The sequence below is a fragment of the Mus musculus genome, chromosome 3 (genome assembly GCF_000001635.26).
Source record: "Mus musculus strain C57BL/6J chromosome 3, GRCm38.p6 C57BL/6J".
In the NCBI taxonomy this organism is placed as follows: domain Eukaryota; kingdom Metazoa; phylum Chordata; class Mammalia; order Rodentia; family Muridae; genus Mus; species Mus musculus.
In genome coordinates this window covers 62,374,076-62,397,624 of record NC_000069.6, presented here as the reverse complement: position 1 = coordinate 62,397,624, position 23,549 = coordinate 62,374,076, and the positions used below count along the sequence as shown (strand labels likewise).

General features: G+C 40.5%; 1 protein-coding gene across 1 annotated transcript in view; it reads right to left on the bottom strand.

Annotated features, from left to right (window-relative positions):
• Arhgef26 (Rho guanine nucleotide exchange factor (GEF) 26) overlaps positions 1–23,549 on the bottom strand; it is a 123,445-nt gene that overhangs the window by 64,597 nt on the left and 35,299 nt on the right. Inside the window, exons 4-5 of the mRNA NM_001081295.1 lie at positions 19,981–20,037; positions 16,634–16,794 (exon numbers count right to left, since the gene is read on the bottom strand). Of these exons, the coding sequence (NP_001074764.1) occupies positions 16,634–16,794; positions 19,981–20,037 (218 nt within the window). The remainder of the gene's footprint in view (positions 1–16,633; positions 16,795–19,980; positions 20,038–23,549) is intronic.

Genomic DNA, 23,549 nt, shown 5'->3' with positions numbered 1-23,549 from the left:
ATGATGTAAAGGGATATTTTAGTGAGCTTGCTTGAGCCAGATGGCTTTTCCTTAAGTTGTATCGACTGCCCATTACCAAACCCTCAAAATCTATAAACCCTCCAGCAGCAAGGGAATACTTGAAACACTATGCATTCAAACTGGATATAGGTTTCATATTTTAAATTGAAGCATGACTCAGGTTTGGTATTTCTTTGAATATCTTCATATTGCTGTTAAATGATTTATTTGAAGCATAAAACTATTGTTTTATTAAGTACACATTATTAAGTTTCACATGCCAATTGTCTGCTTTTCATGAAGTTATTTTTAAATATAAACAATTAACAACTTGTAATGAGTACAGTATTTCTTGATAGGTGAAGGCCATTAGCTTATGAGGTCAAGCTCATGACTAACAACAGCAGGAGCAGTCATTATGAGGTAAGGAAGGTCACTTCCTGGTTCTCTGCACCAGATGAAGCTCCAACTTCGAGAGGCTCCTATCTCTATGGCATCTCTTCCATGCATGTTGATCTCACCAAGTCACAAGTCACAGACTAGTCTAGGGCCTGGGATCAAAGGTATTCTAAAACCAAACCAAACCAAACAAACAAATAAACAAAACCCTCATAGCCTAAATATGTTTTCAAAGAAAAATATATGTTGCTTAAAAGAGTCCTATATTTGATGTATATTCATTACAAGTTCCTACAGTGGGGCCAATAAAATAGTTCAATGGGTAGAGGCACTTGCCACTAATGTGCAGGTCTGATGATCTGAGTTCAATCCCTCTGACCCCATGTAAAGCTGGAGGGAGAACTGACTTCACAAAGTCGCCTGTCCTTTGACATTCACATATGCACCATGGCAGGCTCGCTCTCTCTCTCTCTCTCTCTCTCTCTCTCTCTCTCTCTCACACACACACACACACACACACACACACACACAGAGTTCCTAAGGGGAAGAAAATAGAGAAAGTGCCAGCATATTTGGAGAGTAGGGAAGGGAGGAAAGGACTCTGGGTGTTATTTTTCATTTAGAACTCTGGCTACTTGACACACCAAAAGAAAAGTCCCCAGCATCTGTGCTTAAACGCTGCCTGTGCTCCTCTGGAAGATATAACCAAAGCCACTTTACAGGGAACTAATTTTCACGGCACAGTCCTCGATAGCATTTGAATTTTTCATGTATCCAATTATTATTTTGAGGGGTGGAAGGCAGACCCTCCCAACCACCGTTTCCTGGAGTTGTAAATCAAGAGTAACTTCCTCCAGATGCATAAATGCTGAGCCAGCCCCCAAGGAGGGGCACACAGTTACCGAGGGAAATGCAGGCACCAGAACTGGGTCAGAAGCAATTCTGGATGGTGCACACTTTCATGACTTTAGACTTTGCCTACACGTCAGGCCCTTTAAAAGAAACCCATTAACTAAAATTATCAAAATACTGTGCTATGTTTTCCTCTAAAAGGGTGCAAAGTCCCCTGATTTGCTTATAAGGCCCTCTTTCCACCTGTTTTTTTTTTTTTTTTTTTTTTACAACTTTAATGTTCACGCTCAAATAATAATTTTAGACTTATCTCCTATTAGGACTCCTTGGTCTCATATCAGATAATTACATTATGATTCACAGCAGTGACAATATTACAGTTGGGAAGTAGCAATGGAAAAATTTATGGTTGGGGTCACCACAGCAAGAGGAACTGTAATGAGTTGCAGTATTAGAAAGGTTGACAACCAGTGCTTTATGGCCATCTGCTCTCTCAAACTAATCCCTAATTGTAAAAGTATTATTGTGATACATATAGCTATACTTTTCAAGACATCCCGAAGGCTTCCACCACTTTCAGGGCCTAATATAAGACACACAGCAGAGCCCTGGGTAAAGTTTGCCAGTCCCATCTCTGTGAGGCTCACTGTTCTGACCCACATACCACTGGAAGAATTTACAACCGAGAAAGGCACAGCCAGTAATGCAGAATTCTCCAGTTGGAACTGGTGATAACGCTGTTTCAATAAAGACCAGAGAGTCAGCGCTTTGGGTCCTGGGGTTATTCGGATAAGCATCAGCCCTTCACAGAGGAGAGGCTCATTAAGCAGAGGCTAGGGAGAGATGGGGAAGTGACCAGCCCAAGGGTGAGACTGAGATTCCTTACTCTGTTATCAGGAAAAGAGCTATGATCAACAAAAGCCACTCTTCAAAGTTGTGAATTAGTTCAAGCTTAGAAAGCTGAAATAAAATTGGCAAAATCAAGTGTTTTTCTACCGAAAATCCCTAAGGAATAGAGAAGAAAACAAATGTGATTTTTTTTGCATATGTTTTGATCAGCAGCTTATAAGAGGAGAGTTTTAAATTAAAATAATATTTTCCAAGACTAGAAGTCACGTGGTCCAGAAATAGCACTAAGATAGCTCTCCGTCTGTGACTCTATGAGTAAGATACCAAGGGTACCAAGGGTGCCATGTGCAACAAGCTAACTCCATGTTCATCACACACGTAGCAGTACACCAGTAAACCAGATGTTGGCCAGGAAAGTAGAAAAGGATAGAGGGGCGAGCGAAGGTTCAAAGGCAGGGACGGCGTGAACACAGCCGAGACAAACCAACCCCTCCTCAACAAGAGTACTGCTTAAAACCTGCTCCAAAGTATCAGCTGCTCTAGAGTCTAAAGACGACTGCTAAACCTGGGACCTGGAGGCTAAAAATTACTCCTCCTCAAAGACCTGACTGTCAGAGAAATCTAAGAAAGTAATTCAATGACTTAATAAGCTGGACTAGGGACTGGGATGGGGGGATTGCTGGGGAAGAGGGAGCGGTGTTTGGTTGTTTGGTTGATTTTGTGTGTGTGTGTTGGGGATTTTTTTGTTTGGTTTTTGGTTTTCTTTTTCTTTTTTTTTTTTTTTTTTTTTTTTTTTTTTTGGTTTTTTGGTTTGTTTGTTTTTGGCTTTTTCTTAATAAAATGGGGTCAGGCAGAATTGCAGCTCGTGAGATAGGTAACTGAAGACAGCCTGGAAAGTGACGTCCAGCACACTCGTCAATGGGTCCACATACACAAGTGCAGGCTTGCATCTGTAAATGTGCCTCCTCGAATGCACACCCGATACAGAGGAGAACCGGGACCCTTCCTGCAGGCTGCAGGCAAGCACAAACCCTGCTATTGTGCCCTGTTCTGCTTCTCCAGATGGGTCTCCTCTGCAGAAAAGACATTCCAATGAACTCCCAATACAAAGGCAGTTTGCAAGTTACAAGGAGACCTTTGTCTGAATCCCCCACAAGTGACAGGGTCAATCTGAGCCAATCTTGACATTTCCATGGAACTTTTCCACAATATTTTTTTCAAAGCCCAAGTCATTTCCCGAAACCTTTTTGAAATCCAAAGAAAATACTGTGTAGATAAAGTCTCTGTTAAGAACTATACCTAACGCTGTTCCCTAAACATATGAGCTCTTATTCCTAACACTGTTCTCTAAGCATATGAGCTCTTCAGAATATTCTTCTAGACATACAATGATTTAATCCATAGTCTGAAAAAAATTGTAGAGAATGGTAATAATATACCGAGTTGACATTTAAGATGTTATTCATCTTTCTTTTTAGGATACAGAATATGATTTTTTTTTAATTTTTAAAGGAAATGTATTTTCAGAGCTTTTTACACAAAGTTGAGGTCTTGAAAAAACTTGAAGTAAAATTTGATGGCAGACTGCTCAATATTTACATTACCACTTAAGAGTTACAGAATTCTTTCACTTAAATCTTGGGAGGCTTTCAAACTTTTTTACAAAAAGTTTATTTTGGAAATATATTTCTCATACTGAGTATTAGAAAATTATAAATCCGAAATAAGTCCCCACTTTCCAAATGTAGATGTTCCTTTTCTTCTTCAACTCACTGTGGAGGTAGTTGAAGGAATTTAACATAAGCTATTACAATGCCTTTTTAATACAATGAATTATGAACTGTCAGACACGCATATGATCTATTAGCTTATTTGTAGATTATACTGTGGCAATGTCACGAGGGGAGCAGGGGCAGGGTACATGCAGGGCACATTCAGAGACAGCCTATAGTAAAGACTCTAGACAATCTTCCTTGCTTCCACTGGCAACGAGGACCCAACAGGGAAATGAAAACAGCATGGCTCAGAGCATGTGATGCCTTGGTGTGTAAGGCCTCCATGTTTGAGGAGGTCAAAGCTATTCAGATATAAGAAAAGCATTTACAATTTTGACTCTATTAGAGGATGCGCACTAAAAAGTAAATCACAGAAGTTTTCTGTGTGTGTGTGTGTGTGTGTGTGTGTATACGCTGTATGCACATAGGTGTGTGTAGATACTATGCATGCATATGTGTGTGCATACACTGTGTGTGCCTGTGTGTATGTGTGCTTGCTAGAACCCTAAGTTGAAATTTACATCTTTAGCCTAAACTCTTTCTACCTGTATTACATGTGTATCTTTGATAGGTTGTCCAAGGTAAATACATCGGAAAAATAAAAAACCTCATTTATTTTAATCTCATTTAAGCAGTGGGTTTTAAGTAGATTTACATAATTACTCTCGCTTACTATGTCTACTCAGAAATGTAAAATGATGGTGCTTAACGGTTTCTGAAAAAGATCAAGTCAGATAAAATGACAGGTATTGGAAACAGGGGAGATTCATATTTAGGTCCTAAAAATGAATACACAACAGTTGGCAGCAAACAGAACATTCACAACAGCTTGCCTCTGTAACTTCATTTATCAACCACCCTTCTTGCACTTAAACCAAGGGCTTGATTTAACTTGGCTAGATTGTGAAGTTTACATTAAGATCTTTTCCACTGCCAAGAGTAAACTGGGTGGTCTTGCTTGTTTTACTCATACTGGCAGAGTCAAAAAAAAAAAGAAGAGAAAAGAAAAGAAAATTCCATGAAATGGTTTAAAATCCACAGCTGCAAATGCAAGGCAGATGAAATACTGCAGTGCAACCAAGCCCCAGCCATTGTTTCTTGTTCCATAGATTTCTACTCTCGTTTAAGGATGATCACACTGACCAAGTTGCTCACAGTGTACTGGGCTCCAACGGGGATCTTTATTGAAACTTAAATCTCTATGCAACAACTCAGAACTCACGGGCTCTTGGAGCTTGTGCAGGCAATGCATAAAGGTGGGGCAGGGGGACTGTAATGGTCCCAAAGGCCTGCAAAAAAGTTAATCAGAACAGTTCAGCTGGCAGCAGGAGAATGCCAGGGCCTCTGCCAAACATTGATGTGAAGGCCTTACCACTTACATGGGAAACATCAGCCAGAAGGAGAACAAATCACTCAGGTTTCAGTTACCAACTGAGTCCTAACTAATACATTCCCTGTGGCTACAGTAGCCTCCATTTGCTTTGACTTTGACTTCATCCAGTGTCAAAATAAAGAGGATTGCTAAAATGGTATAATAATGTGTTGTGGCCCACCTAATGTTCTAGTTTGCATCACTGCTGCTGTGATTAAAACAATGACCAAGCCAACTTGGGAGAAGAAAGGGTTCTTTAGCTTACACATCCACATCACAGTCCATCACTGAAGGAAGTCTGGGTAGAAGTCTTTGGACAGGAGCTGAAGCAGAGGCCATGGAGGAACACCGCTTTCTAGCTTGCTCAGTCTGCCCTGACACAACCCTGCCCTAGGACCACAGCAGGCTGGGCCCTCCCATATCAATTATTAATCAAGAAAATAACCCACAGACATGGAGGCAGTTCCTTGACTGAGGTTCTCTCATTCATATGACTCTAGTTTAAGGCTGCTCTTCAGCATGTTTCTTAACCAGTGCTGGCAGAGACAATTAGAGAATTAAAAACAAAAGTGAGGAAAACTAAGTCCAGACATATTTCAGATACCTCCATGAGGAGGGATGCTTGTGTCCAAGACTGAAGATCTGAGGTCCATGCCTTGAACAAATACAAGGGAACAGAACAGACCCCTGCAAGTTTTTCTCTGTGGCATGCATGGCCCTACGCATACATACACATGCCTCCCACCCTTACACATAAATGTTTTAAAGTATTTCCAAACGCTTGAAAGAGAATTCTTATATGACAGTTTACATCATGTTGTGCTAAAGGCTTTGTATGTAGTGTTTAATTATCAAAACCATTCAAAGTAGACGGGTTTTCTCATAGAAGATGAAAAAAAAAAAAAAAAAAACCAAAAAAACAAAAAACCCTAAGATTTAGAATCAGTAAGTTCTTGCCTAACATGTTCCTAAAATGACAGCATGTCTGTAGTTTTGAGGGTTACATGATGGAACTATAATTTTCAATATGTTGCTTCCTGTACATGCTGACAAAAGCAACGGTGTATTTGACGATATACTACTGTTGAGGTGTGTAAAATGCTATCAAACCTATACCATGATAATAACTATTTGATGAGAAGGGCAAAGGGTACAAGTAACTGGCTAGAAGAGTCCTAGAAGAAGAGGGAGAGTAAAATGTTCTAAGTGTTCATTGTCACAGATCCTAGGTCCACACCCGGCCCGTGTCACCATCCCAGTGTGCACCTGTTTTGTTCCTTGTTTGGGAGTTTAGACGGGCATCATCCAGACATGTCCAGAGTCCAACTGCTTCTTGATCTCTCATGAAGTCCTCATGAGTGACTCATACCTTCACCTCAGTTTCAGCAACTGCTGTCCTTTTCAGAGAAAAGCCTATTAACTGGGCCTCCAAATACAATTCTGGCTTTAGGTCTGGCTAGTTCTTGGCTTCCTTTACTGCCAGTTTCAACGTAAAGTCTTTGATTTGCCTAAAATAGATACTGAGCATCCAGTTCTAGGTTCCAAAACACAACTGCTGGTGCCCACCCATCCCCACAAGCTTACAGTCTGATGGCCCACAATATCTCCAGGATTTTAGAATGAATATGTGTTTCCAGATACCCATATCTAACACGTAGCATCTCCCGGCCATTTCTCCAAGCCCCCAGCTCATCCACTGTACTTCTGCAGACATTGGTAGCCCTTATTTTTCGGCTGGAGATCACTGCTTATTTCTTCTGCTTGTCACTCCCATACATTTGTATAAGAGACTTTGAGATAAACACATTGGACATCCATCTCCAGGTGAAGAAAAGGCCAATAAATGTCATGAGTGGCTTCTATATTTCTGTCTAAGAAGTGTCAACCGAAAAAGACAATTGGTTTTAGAAAAAAGGAAAAAAGGAAAGCGGGAGTGGAGGGTGGGGGGGGGGGAATTTCTCTTCTTAATAAAAGCAAGTAAGGCAATGCACTTTCTTTCCAAAAAGTCTGGGGTAAATTATTACATGTAGAGTAAAGAACATTTGCTAACAAAAAACACCAGAAGAGTCATCACTTCAGGGCAAAAACTAAACAGGTCTCTGGACTTAAAGAGTTCTGTATTCTCTGCCCTAGTTACATTTAATATGCTTTTCTTTTAGAAGTTAGCTGTATGAATCAGGGTAAAATGTTAATATTAATGCCATTAAAGACTTCAGGAGGTTTATTGTTATTTGGTTAATGCACTAAAGTTTAGAATTTTAAAATCAAATAGAAAACATATTTCACATTGCACATAGGCTTTGCCAGTATTTGAACAAAATGCCATTTGGGGTACTATTAAGCAATTCGTAAGGCATATGTACTTACACTAGTATTTAATGTCCCTTGATGTCTCAATTTTAATATGGCCTGATTAAAATAAACACTCAAGCAAGGTAAGTATTGTCTATAATTATCACAGTTTACTCCCTAAACCAAGCGGGAACTGGAAGAGTTTGGATTGGCTGCTCATTACATACCAGGAACAGACTCACCTCCTCAGGACACAAAAGCACACTGAAGGCCACTCTGACTGGACTCTGCAGGAGGCAGCTGTAGTTTTGCCTCATGGAGCTTTTTAGAGAAATCTGAAGCACTTTGCTAAACCCTCCTACTATCTATTTCACTGGGTACAAATAACAGCCACAATATTGCTAGCATGATAGACTACTGAGATAAAAGCACAGAACTGGAGGTAAAAAAAAAAATACATTACATATAAAACATTAAAGAATCATCTAATCTTCATTTTGCAGAAAACTTTCTAACACTGCTAGCCCTTGCTTAAACCATACCCATAGCTTCTGACCACACAAGGTGGCTGATCATCCTTTAATAGGGAAGCCCTTTAAATTCATAAATAATTAGAATTGGATATATGATGTAAGGTCATAACACAGATCTCTTCTGTTAACACAGCACTATCACATGCACATTATTCTTAATGGACACCCAAACTACATAAACAGGCAAAGTACATGTCATATGTATTATCTATTTATGAAGCAAAGATACTTGTTTTCAAATGGAAGAACATGGCAAATACTATTTTTCACTTTTCATGATTAGGCTTTTGGACCTTATAAAAAGAGAAAGACCATGAATCAGGGAGTTCACAAATTTCATACAGAGGCAAGATTTCACTCAGTTAAGGTTCAAGTAAGAGCCGGGCGTGGTGGCACACACCTTTAATCCCAGCACTCGGGAGGCAGAGGCAGGCGGATTTCTGAGTTCGAGGCCAGCCTGGTCTACAGAGTGAGCTCCAGGACAACCAGGGCTACACAGAGAAACCCTGTCTCAAAAAACCAAAATAAATAAATAAATATATAAAGAAATAAAGGTTGAAATAAGGAGTCCCAGGGTTGGGAGTCAGAGGCTGTCCACAGACTGGCACAGAGCTAGCCTGGAACCACTTTAACATCACAGACTTCTCTCTAGTTGCTTATAAAAACAAGAAAGTAGCACTTCTTTCTAGGAAGAAGCACATACAGAGTCAGCAGGAGACTAGTCTTCCCTCCATACAGACTTGTAAGAAAGGGTTAGAGAACAGAAAGGTGCCAGGCTCAGAGTACTGAGAGACATGCTATCTAGATGCAAATTCTCTAGGATCAAGTTCTTATACTACCTCGTTCACCTATTGTAACTACAGGATCCTCAAATGTTTCTGGGTCAAACTGCTGATGTTCATCTTCCATGCCGTCCATCTACGTGTTTCAAGTCAAGCATACACATGTGCACAGTTGTACCCAGACGTCATCTGCTAACAATGCCAGTCACATTCCCAAGTCACAGAATTACCCCAAACTACATTTTCTATTAGTCTTGGTTTCATCATCGCCACTTTAAAAACCACTGCCATAAGGCAGATATGTTACTTAAACCCATAGTGACAGGAACCATCTATGTGACTCAATTCTATACCAGTGTTCAAGATCCTTCAGAGTTCTGTTTTCTTCATTCTTTCTTCCTTCCTTCTTTCTTTCCTTTTTTCCTTTTCATCTTCCTTCCTTCTTTTTCTTTTTTCTTTCTTTTTCTTGCTGTTTGATTGTTTTGTTTTATTTTTGCTTTGTTGAGACAGGGTCTCTCTGTGTAGCTTGGCTGTCTTGGAACTCACTCACTATATAGACCAGGCTGGAACATACAAAGATTATCCTGCCTCTGCCTACATAGTGCTGGGATTAAGATATGGGTTACCACTCCTGGTCTGTTTCCTCCTTTCAACTAGACACCTTCTTATCATGGTCCATACTCACATGCCTATACTAGAGTCTATGTCCCTCACTAACGTCCAACATTATAGAGACCACATCCATAGTCACCGAGGCAGAAACCTGGAAAGCAAGTGAAAATTTCCCCCTTCCACCAAATCCTCAGGAATCCATATTCTAAACATCTTTAGAGTTCTTCCTCTTTGTTTTATCATGTCCCCATCATGGTTGATTCTGTGAAGGAAACTGCCTCCAATCTCTCCCCACCGTCCCTCACCACTGTTTTCTTTCTATACAGATTCTTCACTGTTCTCTGCAACACCAACACTTAGCCCCCTATGCAAATGCTAAGTGTGAAATTCCTCAGCAAACAGTAGGAACCAGCCTTTGCCAGCCACCTACTCTCTTCCTCTCCTTCAAACTCACCATGGCCCATAAGTCCATGACCTCTAGTGTGACCCAAACATCCCTATTTCCAGAGATGTGTTAGGCTTTGAGATGCCCCAGCAATATCCTGAGGTTGTTCTACTAGCCACCACCAGCCTCATAATACCAACATCCACAAAGCAGACACCAGCTAAAACCGTGGTGTAACCCAGAACCTGCCAAAACAGGAGGCCCTGTGAGGGTAAATGAAATGAGCCATTTGTCCCTTAGAAGAGAATCTAAAAGGGACACACCACTGACATCAGCCTATGTTTACACTCAAAATCAGAATGGTCATTGTCCTTGCTGCCTGTGTACAAATGCTATTTCACACAGAAGGGCCTCTGGCATTTAATTAGAAAATAGAGGAGCCCGAGGTGCCACAAAGGGCACCAGATGTCACCCTCTCGATCTGGATGTCAGCTGTGTTCTGACCTCGATCTACACTAACTACGATATCACCCGCAGCTATCGCTTTCTATCACATAAAAGAACAATCCTACAGACAGGCATGGCTTTGCTTCATCAGCATGGACCACTATCAGTAATGCTCACTGATCGAGGTTTTACATTTTCTTACACTGAGATGCTTGCATGGGTGCCATATTTAACGTCTTCATTCATAAGTCACTCCTGAAGTCCATCAAGCAGATGCTAGCTACATTACAAAAGCTCTGCAAGTCTCCTAAGAACTTTCAGTCTTTTAAAAGTCTACCACAAAGTGGGAGGGAGGAAGGAACCTGGAATAGAAAGGGGATGAGGTGGGGAGGGGAACATGATCTGGTATTAGATGGGAGAAAAGGACTCTTGGGAATATACCCAAAAGATGATCCACCATGACACAGAGGCACATGTTCCACTATATTCATAGCCGTATTTGTGATAGCTGGAATCTGAAAACAACCCAGATGTCCCATGACAGAAGAATAGATACAAAAAATGTGGTTCACTTACACAATGGAATACTACACAGCTATTAAAAATGAGGACATCCTGAGTTTTGCAGGCAAATGGATAGAACTGGAAAATATCATCCTAAGTGAGGTAAATTCAGACACAAAAGGACATGTTTTCACAAATAAGTGGATATTGGCCAAAACATAAAAGTACAGAATACCCAAGATACTGTCCACAGAGTTCAAAAGGGTCAACAAGCTGAAGGGCCCAAGTGAGGACGCCTCAATCCCACTTGGGAGGAAGAAGAAAGCAACCACAAGGTGGGGGGGGGGGTGGTGGTGAGAGGGGAGGACCTGAGAGGGAAAGGGGATGGTTGGGGGTGGGGTGGGGGAGAGAGAACATGATCTGGTACTGGGTGAAGGAAAAGGACAGAAGCCTTGAGAGCCAACAGAAGAAATGGAAATCGGCAGCCTCAGGAGGTAGGAGATTTGGGGGGAGGGGAGCAGTGCAGGCTGCAGAATGTACCACAGACCTGTGAGGTGAGAGACTCCCAGGACTCAAAGGGAGGGACCCTAGATGAAATACCCTACAGAGCGGAGAGGGAACTTGTAGAACCCACCTCCAGCAGAAAGACAGAGCATCAAATAACGGATGGGGTTGCTATCCCACAGTCAAAATTCTGACCCATAATTGTTTCTGTCTGAAAGAACTGCAGGGATGGAAATGGAGAAAAGCCTGAGGAAAAGAAGGTCCAGTGACAGGCCCAAAATGGGATCCAGCTCAAGGGGAAGTCCCAAGGCCTGACACTATTACTGAGGCTATGGAACACTCACAAAAAGGGACCTAGCATGACTGCCCTTCAAAAGACGCAACAAGCAGCTGAAAGAGTCAGATGCAGATATTTGCACCCAACCAAAGGACAGAAGTTGCTGGCCCCTGTTGTTGAATTAGGGGAGGCTGAAAGAAGCTGAGGAAAAGGGAGATCCTGTAGGAGGACCAGCAGTCTCAACTAACCTGGACCCCCGAGATCTCTCAAACACTGGACCACCAAACAGGCAGCATACACCAGCTGATATGATATCCCCAACACACATACAGTAGAGGACAGCTGGGTCTGGATTCAGTCAGAGATGATACACCTAACCCTGAAGAGACTGAAGACCCCATGGAGTTTGGGGGTGGGTGGGGACATCCAAGTGGAGGCAGGGGGCGGGGAGAAGATTTGGGATGTGGAACAATCAGAGGGTGGACCAGAAATGAAATAAAATCTGGAGTGTAAAAAAAAAAAAAGAAAGAAAGAAAATTAATAATAATAATAATAATAATAATAATAATAATAATAATAATAATAATAAAGAAGTCTACCTATGAAATAACATTTCAGTGTAATGACATAAATGTTTGTGGTTGAAGTTATTGCAATAACAACACAGAGTTATCAGACAGAAGGGGATCAGTTAAAATATAGATCGCACAACTCGAGCAGCTATCCGAGTCAGAGCACTGTGTTGTATGGAAACAAGCACAAGCGTCATCAATAAAGGTCCTTAAAGCTAAGACAGTCCAGAGTTAGGGTAAACGTCCTTAAAGCTAAGAAATTCCAGAGTTAGGGTTCTTTTCTTTGTTTATTGTTTATGCTTTATTTTAGATTAATTTATTTTGTGTACAGGAGTGTTTTCCCTGACTGTGCACACAGAAGTCAGTAGAGGGTGCTGGGTCTTCAGGAACTGACTTTATGTGTGGCTATGAACCACCGTGTGGATGCTGGGAATTGAATCTGGATCCTCTGCAAGAACAACAAATGTTCTTATCTTGCTAAGCCATCTCTGCAGACCCCAGAGCTTTGTTTTTTAACTAATATTCAGATATTAATGTTCAGAATAGCTACTATGCCGGGCGTGGTGGTGCACGCCTTTAGTCCCAGCACTCGGGAGGCAGAGTCAGGCGGATTTCTGAGTTCAAGGCCAGCCTGGTCTACAGAGTGAGTTCCAGGACAGCCAGGGCTACACAGAGAAACCCTGTCTCAAAATACCAAAAAAAAAAAAAAAAAAAAAAAAAACCAAAAAAACCAAAAAAAACCAGAATAGCTACTATATGCTATTATAGAAAGGAAAGCCTTTTAATAAATTCATCTACTATTTAAAATGTGCAAAATGGTTAAGATTAAAATAGAATTCCACAAGCTGACTTATTTCAGGATTAACTCAATACAGGTTTGTCACCCGGGAACTGCTGCTCAGTGTCTCTATTGTGTAGTTGGTATACATTTCACGTCACATGCCTTGTTTCTTCTGTTGTGTGCTTCTTTGTCTGACTACAGTAAACGTGGGAAACGTTGTACAAGGTAAACTACAAAAGTTGAAGCAATAATTCTATCAAAGGTAAATACTCTTTATGGGTTTTTTTGTTGTTGTTTTTGCTTTATATTGTTTTTCAACATAGGTCTCATGTAGACCAAGGTAGCCTCCAGTTCACTATGTAATCAGTGGTAAGCTTAACTCTTGTTTCCACCCGGTAAGAGCTGGGTTTTCAGGAGTAGCCACCTTACCCAGTTTATGAGTTACTGCAGATGAACTCAAGCTCTCATGCATGCTAGACAGCACCATACCAACATATCCCTACCCCTTCCCTTATATTTGGATTAAAATTTTATCTTTCAAATAATTAAACTGTAGTACAATCTAAAATACTCCTCTTTGGATCTCCTTTATATTATTAATATATTATGAATTTTTAATATTTTAAAACATCTTCTAAAGTATTTAATTGATTGCATAATTATTATTGATATAGATCTATAACTCAATTAAACCTACATTACTGAATTTAAAAGTCTTTCAGGAAACTTTGACTCCCAAATGTTTTTAATTGGTTGACGTGCTGCGTGTTTCAAGTTACTCACAAGACTGAGTTGTTGAGTACGGTGTGACTTTTTGGTCAGCAGTGGATCACTAAACCTTTTCTAGTGCCTAACCACTTCATAGTGGCCATGTGGTCGCAGAACCATGCTGTGCTCGTGTGTGTATGGTGACGCTGATGTAAACAAACATACATTGCTGCCAGCAGTACAGGAGCAGAAAAGTGTAAACCTTTGACAGTGGTAACACCATGAACCATGAGTATCCTTTTATCTTTAACTAATAATATGCACACTTAAAGAAGAAAAGTTCATGCAGCCATATTTATTCCTTGTTACACTGGTAGGAACTTCTTGTATTACATATTTCCTGTGTCTTATTTTCTCTTATGCTTCTTTAATTCTGTTTTGTTCATTGTGGCTGTAAGAGAAACAGTTAGCATCTTCTACATGTATATTTCACTTAGGTGTGTAGCAGGCTAACAGTCTAGGTTTGAGCAAGTGCACTCAGTCTTAGGCATTTTCACAGTGACAAAACTCCCTCCCAGTGATGGATTTCTGAGATCTTATCCTGGCTGTTAAGCAACACAAGAGTATAAGCTAATGCCATGGTTAGTACCCTAAGGCTTCAATGTTCTATGTTAATTATTTAGAATAGTCTACTTACTGTGCTAAATAAACCACCATTAATTTAATATCAGTTGAACTAGGGTATGATCTAGAATGCTTTAATTTAAAAAAAAAAATGAAGAAATACTGAAACTATATTGAGATAAACCATCTGCTTATAAGACAGACCTCTGGAAAAGTTGTAGAGATGCCAGGGCTTTTCTATTCTTAATGAGAATACAAGGTGCTTCAAATATTTTGTGGGGAATTTTGCAATACATTACAAAAGTTTCTAAATGTTTACCCTTTGATACTGTAATTCCTCTACAAATATTTTCCAAAGATAAAATAACTAAGACACAAGTCACATACACAAAGCACAACTCTCAAATAGGGAGAATGAATAAAAGTCTATGTCCATAAGTAGAGGACTGCATCAAAGAGCCGGGACTCAGCCTCTCAATGGAGAGTCATGCAGCCAGAAATAAGAATGACTGTCTTCATAAATGACTAGGGAACAATCTCTAACTATCTCATTATGTGAAAAAAGAAAGGTTGAGAAAAGTGTAAGAGATATGCCTGTAGTATCTAAGGGAAGCAATACAATATATGTATGTATACATATGTACACACAAACTTATATTAAAGACAAAGATAAACAGTAACTTTTGAGAGGAGAGTAATAAGACAGCTCAACAGCTAAGGGCACTTGCCACAAACTTTGACAACATGAGTTCAATTCCCAGAACTGACATGGTGAAAGAAAACTTATTCCTGTAGGTTATCCTCTGACCCACACCGCATCCCTACCCCCAAAATAAATGGGATAAAACTCAGCATTTTTAAAAATTTGAGTATACAAGGAGGGAGCAGCGTGGTTGAGAAGATGGGCTTCTTGGTTTGGTAAAACTATGTAAGCTTTACAGAGCTTAAACTCACATATTAAAATTGCACAATTAGTGCATGTATTTTGACGGGCTTAGACTATGTATAGACCACACACACACACACACACACACACACACACACACCTTATTCTATAGGTGTGATGTGAATTTGGACTTTTTGGTGTTTGGTTATCTACTGAAGGTCAAAAAAACCATCCAGCAATGACCACCTCCTGAATTCTTTCAAAATATCAAATGCTACTAAGGCTCTTCAGCTGACTCTAGATCTAGAGCAAGAATTATAAAACTGATCTTGAAATACTACATAGCAAGAAGGCCAGAGGTTACTAAGACTAAAACTAGAAAAACTTGGACATCAACAACAAAGCAAGGCCATCACTGGGTACACTGACAGGCACATGTCCATTTCCCTTCGAGAGAACTGTACCTTACTGCATGAACAAGGCACACTGGACTAGAGAAAGAGCATTCCGCAGTCCTTACTGACCTGACAGATCTAAGAGGGATCAGCACCCACTATGTTCTGCACCCACTCTGAGAACGGCTGCAGAACTCATGATCTGGTGACTTTGATAAATATTTTGCAATGAAAAAGTATTCTTTTTAAAAGGGAGAGACTTTTAAGTATAGACATGTAATGGCTTGTAAAACTTAGCTTAAAGGGGGGGGGGATAGAGAAGAATCATTTTCTACAATATTACCATTGATCAAAAATGAGAAAAAGTTTGTTTTCTTATATAAATCATCATCTATTTTGTAGGATACGTACATAAGAAGGAAGGACCGTTTGCTCTAGATGCTTTTCAGGTGGCCAGCAAGCAGTACACAAAGGGAATCCTTACCATATAAGTTTTTGTGATGTCTTTGTTTTCGAATAAATGAACCTATTACACACACACACCTATACACACATAAAAAACCACATAGAATAAAACTATAAAGAAAAAAGGAAATGTTTTTCCTTACTAAACACTACTATCAGTAAAATTTCATCTGTGTATACCTGAAAATATTTAAATGAAAAGAAGCAAATCTGCTTTTGAATGTATGCAAAAGTATCACAAAAGATAGCAACCTCTTGTGGGAAGACGCAAAAGCAAAGCAATGAAACACTCTGTTAGAGTCTACCCAAAGACTGCATCCAAAGAACAAGCCTCTCTCGCCCAGAACAGGCTTCTGCCTGCTCCTGTAAACAGAAGAGAAGGGAGAAACAGATGCAGAGAAACAGACCTGAGGTAGCTCCCTGCTGAGACAAGTAGCAAGGGCAGATGCTGACTATCTAAATGGGCCACTCGAGACACATCTTAAAATTGACTTCAAGATATAAGGACATCAGCCAGTTGGGTGGTCCAGAGACTTCCAGACCCCACTGGCAGAGGACACAGGTGTGGCCTGGTATGTGCTGCCCCAGACTGGCCACAGGAACACTGAGGACCACTTACTTTTTGCTGGCCTCCCAGACATCGGTAATGTTGGAGAAAAGGTGATGCCTCTCGGTCTTAGTCATTGTATCAGTCAGTTCCTTAGAGTTTTTAAACATCCGTATCAAGATCTCCAAGCTGAGTAAATAAGAATGCTCTGATGATATGACTTCAAAAATTGCCTGGGAAAGAAAAAAATAAATTATGTCAATAATCATTTCAACTGAAGAACTAAACACAGGCTCCACTGTTGTCTACAGGAATGGCATGGGAACTTCATGACCAAACTACCGTCTTCAGAGAAGGCATGTGTACCCAAACTGAGGACTGTAACCATCTGCACATAAGGAGAAGTGGAAGAGTCAGGATGACTTTCTACCAGGTCCTGAGGTCATGCCTTTGCCACAGGGTACAATCTATGGAAGGAAATAGGGCATGTCATAAAATCTCACTGTGACACTAATTAACCTTTGGGGTCATCTCCTCCAGCCCTGCCTTTAAAGTGCACTGCTTCAGGGAGAATGAGAATTTACGATCATCTACTCACAACTGTCCCCTCGCTCCCCTCTCCTGCTCCATCTCTCTGTGTGTCTTAATATGACTAATTTGCAGTCGACAGCAGCAAATACTGTGTGGCATGCCTGCACCTACCCCGAGAAGGTTCTCAGCAGCCACAGGAATTCCTTTATATAACTCATACAACTGAAAGCAATTTCATCTGTTCAACAAACCACCCTTCTACCCTCCCCAGTGTCTCGAGGGGGAGCAAGGCACCCTCGGCAGAGACTCTTGGTGACAGACACAGGTTTCTGATAACTATGGATGATGAAATGCCAGGCTACATCTAGAGACACCAACGCCCTGTATAAAGAATTCATCTACCACTTCAACAAAGTCAGACTTAGATTCTTTACTAAGGGGAATGCTTGAGGAATTTCTCCGTATGTGGGGTGGAGTGTTATGTGTAAACATTCTTCCAAGCCGGGTACCTTGACCTCTAGGTCTTGTTTCCTTCAAGCCCCTGCCCCAAGAGCACAGAGGAAAGCAGCTAGGTGGGAGGAGGACAGACACAGGCAGGTGGATTCCCAGCTGCTGCACAACGGAATGTATCTCCTACATCAAGTTAGCAGAGCTAATGTCAACATTTGCTGCCCTTTTTAATATCTGTAAGGTTTTGGAGGCCTTGACCTTAAAATGCTGGTCTAACCTCAGCTAAGGGAATAATGGACATAACTACTTAAAAGTTTTATTTTAAAATTTGCATTTTTAAAATTTTTTTCTTTTTCTTTTTTTAGAAAATTATTTTTTAAAAACGATTTAAAATTTTTCATTTTAAAGAGTAGGAGCACTAAGAGTTAGCTTGGACCTTGTATAAGATTATACAATCAACAAAACTGTCCCTAAGAAATAAAAAGTAAATAAATAAATAAATACACAGAAAAAGAAAAAGAAACTAAAGAAAATTCTCCATTCCTGAACAAAACTAATGGTAATAGATGCTTAATGTATTTGGGGCTTTGGAATGACTTCAAATATTTTCAACACTCACACCCAAAATACAAAGACAGACAAAAGATGTATTGAACGCCACAGCAGAGATCACACGCAAAGGCAAGTGCTCACTCCTCTGTGGGAGAGTTTATGGTGACAATGGTTGACTGTGTAACTGAAGAGGCACTGACTACGGCAGAGCAAGCAAGGGTTAGCCTGACGAAGAGACAGGAGGTACGAGTGTGAGACTGAAGCATCCCATCAGACACTTAGAATTCAACAGAAACAGACAAAATTCAAACGCATAAGATTTAAAAGTTGGATTTTTTTATTTTCATTAGACTTCAAACTTTGGAGAAATTCTTGAATATATAAGGAAAGAGAAGTATCATTTATTCCCCAATATTAAAAAAAAAAAAGTCCTCCTCTCTGCAATTGCTTAGTGAATCTAAGTAATCCGAAGAGATGGACGCCATACAGAGACTTAAAGAATGACCTCCATAGGCAAGGGGGTGGTTGGGCGTGCCTTTAATCTCAGCACTTGGGAAGCAAAGGCAATGGATTTCTGTTAGTTCAGGGCCACCTAATCTACAAAGTGAATTCTAGGACAGCCAGAGCTACACAGAGAAAATCTGTGTCAAACAAAAAACAAAAACAATACCAAAAAAAAAACCCAAAAATGATCTTCACAGAAAAACCCCCAAATATACTGAGTGTGAAAAATAAGTAGTACAACGTTTAGTGTATATATATGCATATGGAACTCATGATTTTAAAATGGAGATTGAAGAACACACAGCAACATGCAATTCAACTTCTCTCTGTGGAATAAAGAAATTGAGTTAAGGAAAAACCCAAGCTTTCTATCATGTTTTATTATCTTTGAAAACTGTGGGGAAAAATGAGATGTTCTGCATCTGTTAATTTCACCTCTGGGTCCCCTCAAATGCTATGCTATATTCTTCAACCTTTTTCAACTTAAGAATGTTGTTATTATGCACCCATATTGCTCCTTTGTTCCATGCCACTTGAATAAGACAAGGAGACTGGTGTGTCTGTGCCAAATTAATTTACTCGTATGTCAAAGCATGTGCATGGACACATACTAAGATGCATATCGTGAGGTAACGTGACATGTTCAGACTATTAGAAGAACAAGCAAAGCCAGGCAGTGGCAGTGCATTTGTGTGATCTTAGCACTGCGGAGGCAAAAACAGAGGATGGATGTCTGTGAGTTTGATGCTAGCCTGGTCTACATAGCGAGTTTTAGGAAAGACAGGGCTCCACAGTAAGACCGTGTCTCAAAAACAAGCAAAGCAAGAAAAGCAAAAATATTAAGCTGTACTGATTTAATTTCCAAGTTATAAAGTCCTATTGCCCTGCCTTTTTTTTTTTTTTTTTTTATCTTTTTAAGTGAACTTCATTTGGGGAATACTTCTTAATTTACAGAAAGTTTGCAAAGATATTCCATAAACCCATATCCTTTTCCAAGTTTTCTCCAAGCAGTGTTGACAGCATGATCAGGGTGTGTTGTGTAGAGACTAAAACAAGCACTGGATTCTTATTTTGGCTTTTTCAGCCCCAGGATCTAAAGTCTGTATTTCAACATATTTCTTCGATGCCCTTTGTCCTTTCAATGTAAATGCTGTAGAGACATTTATAATTTTTTTCTGTTCAAGGGGGTCTAAGACATGTGAAGCTTCATTCAAAGATAAAACTTGCTATGTTCATGGAAAGAGAACAGTATATTTTCAAACCTTGGACATATAGTAGGAGAAGACCGAAATATATGTGTGTGTGTGTGTGTGTGTGTGTGTGTGTGTGTGTGTGTGTGTGTGTGTTTGCAGTCCTACAGTCCTACAGTCCTACTGACATACCTCTTGTCTCTTCCTTTCCTCCTGGCTCACTGTCTGAGACAGCCCATTTCTTTTCACCTAGAAGAAAAGACAAAGCAGAGTTTACCTCACTGAACTTAACTGCTTGCTTTCTACATAAAGCATGCTTTTTAAAAATGAATTAAAGGAAACCATGCAAGATGTAGAATTAGCATAGTTCAATGCAAAAAAAAAAAAAAGAAAGAAAAGAAAAAAAGAAAAGAACACAGTGGCACCTGTTCAAATTTTTGTTTTAGTCTTTAGTTCTGGCTAGTTCCATAATATCAAATTACATCCAAGTCATAAAGGAGAAATCAGAAATCAAATAAAAGGATTGACGGCTCTGAGAGCTAACTGTCCAAGTTTACACAAAGAAGTCATCTTATCAATTAACCACAAGGCTGTCAGGGTTCTTCAGAGAGCTCTTCCCACCATCTTGTCAGGCAACTGTGGTCTCAGCAGACTTAACTGGCAAGCAAGGACATCAATCTGATTGTGCGTTTGGAAGCCGCAGTGTCTCTGAGACACGAAAGTACCATCCACGTACTTGCCATAAAGCTGTGGTGTCATTGTGGAGTGGCTGAAATGCTCATCTCCACTACACACCTATCTGACTGATAGAACTCCCATCAATATCCAGTTTCTAAATCCAAGAACGAAGGTGGCCAACAACTCCAAGAAGCAGGGCCCTGCTTTTCTTCTGGCACACTTAACACTTCCTTGTCTTCCAGCCAAAGGTTCACATAGCAGAAGGCTGTCATGAAGACAGCCACACCCTGAGGATTACAGAGCTGTTCCTTTCAGGTGAGATATCTATAGCAATGAAACAGGACCCTAAAACCTTAAGAACTGTTTCTCATGCCTCTTTATTAAACTGATACCTAACCTTTCTCATCATAAACTTAAAAACCTAAAAGAACATGTCTGATAACTATTACAACCTCAGGTTTTTAAAATTCACCCAAAGTAACATAAAATTGTAATTATTTGATATCCATTATCATCCGTGTAAAACAAACCAATTTCCTTAGCAGTTGGACAGTTCATATTGTTCTCTTCTCTTCTTGAAATCATATTTTTATGACAATTCCCCACAAAAATTTCATAGTGTAATATAAAAATTTGTGTTCGGCTATCCTATTCATCACCATTAGAGTACTTTGAAACCAGAGACATTTTTCAAGTTTACTTTTCTAAAATTCCCTATAATCACTGAGCTCCAAGTATAAAAAAAAAAAATCGTCCTGAAACAGATAATCACCACAGATGCCATTAGCAACCTAGGATTAAGGCAGCACAATTACTAACATTTTGTGAGGTTGTTTGGTTGTTTTAGGGTTTTTTGTTTGTTTTTTTGGTTGGTTGGTTGGTTGATTTTTTTGTTTGTTTGTTTGTTTGTAGGCTCTCACTATGTAGTTCTGATTGTCCTGGTACTTACTATAAAAGGGTCAAATTCATAGAGATCCACCTGCCTCTGCCTCCCAAGCGCTGGGATTAAAGGTCTGGGCCACTATGCCTGACAATTACTAAGATTAAAAAGTATTTTTTTTTTAATAAAGACAGCTCCCACTAAGAATCAGATTCATGACGTCTTTAGTCAAGAAGATTCCATTCTTGTTATTTTGCCCATTAAAACCAATATTTCAAACTCACTCTTGTCATTTTGTCATCCGGGCCTTCTTAGGGTCCTAGTTTTTCAACTCAGGACAAGATGCCATGGAAAGATTTGAGATGGGTAAGAGAAATGTCTTTATGTACCAAACGGGCAAGAAGCAGATGTGAAAGGGCAGATGGGAAAGAAGCCTTGTCTCCTTTTAGAAGACTAGTCAGAAGTTGGGGGTCTAGAAGATGGAACCTTAGAAGTATCCCCGGCCATCATTGCAAGATCTTCCCGAGGTCCTAGGGGAGTGGCACATACCCTATCGTGAAGGGCACATACCCTATCCCAAGGTCCTAGGGGAGTGGCACGTACCCTATCGTGAAGGCCAGGAGAGCGAGTTCTCTCTCCACAGTACTGTTGTAGAAACTGCAGACAGTCACACCATTTCCTTTCACTTGCTTTGATAATGATTTAGAGACCATTAGAGTAGAGTGAGTCCCAAATCAATAGTAAAATCAATAATCATTTCTCACTTATTTCATGCAAGGAATTGTGTTCAGCACTTCATATATTTTCCCATTGGATTCTCATAAAAATTCTGGAAACTTAATAGTGTTCACAGATGGTGTCAACTGAGACTTGGGATCCAAAAGGACACAGCTACAAGGACAGAGGCCAGGATCCAGTCTATGCCTGCCCAACTGCAAAGCTTTACTTTTAATGATTTATAGTGACCCCCTGCTCTCTGTGACAGGCACCCCATTTCTAGGGCTAGGCTATCATCACTAAGACTCCTTCTCATGCCAGGTCGGTACCAAAGTTTCCATGTGTTTTGTGGAACATGCCTATCATGGAACGTTCTTTCTTATCTTTATCCACCATCCTGACCCGAGGTCAAGCTGTCAGCAAGAACTCATGGGTGAAAAAGGCTCCCGTACATGTTTTAATAAGGCGGGAGACTGGCCAGAGAATGGAATCCTTCAGAGCTCCATTTGGTAAGCCTGGGCAGGAACTTGACAGGATTTCCTGCCTGACAAAGCCCTGGTGGATGGATGTGCAGGCAGGCACGGCGCCACAATCCCTGCAGGTGAGGTCACCAGCAGGCCTTGCCACACTGCTGGCTTCTCCATCTAACTGGAGTTTACATCTGAAATGTTTCTGTTGAGGAAAATGAAATGCTCTGCCTAGAAACCCACAGAGATGGCAGCTGGTTATGTCTGAGGGTGGAAGAGCACTTCTTCATGCAATCAAGGGGAGCAAAGACCCCCTAAAGCAGTCACCCTAGGGAGGGGGAAGAAGTTGGACTATCAATGCAAAGAAGCATCACTTTTCTGTAATACTGATGCAATGAATGACAAAATATTCCTTTCGCCTAACCATGTATAAAATGGCAGTGGTGTCCCTAGACACATGTATTAGGGGGGAAAAAACCTCCAGGAAGTGCTCTTGAATTATGATTAAGGAAACTGAATTGGAGCAGATTCAAGGAGGCTCAAAGTTCACTCTAGTGAGTTATGATCAAGCAGTCCCTTGTGGCTGGCAGACAGGGTCACAGGACCTGTCCTCCCTCTGCCTATCCTCCTATATCGGCTACTAACACCGTGGACAAGATGCCAGAAGAATCATTTTGTCTACCTAGGGCATGTCCACATTAAGTAGCACCCGGGGGGGGGGGGGGGCATGGCAGCTGTCTGGAGGCACAAGGTCATTAGCAGATCAGATGGCTTCGGAGAAGTGTGCAGAGATGAGCAAGGACAGAGTGATCCACAATGCCACTTAGACTGAGTCGTGGAAGCCAGAGAGAGCCAGAGAGTACAGGAGCATCGTTCAGGAGGACAGAAGAAAGGGAGAAAGGCATAGTGCAAAGCAAGCTGAAGGAAGAGAAAGAAGAATGTATACGAAATGATTTGAGAAAGTCCTTTTCAAATAGATATTCAAAATTCAATAGTAATCTTGTCAGGATACTTAAGCT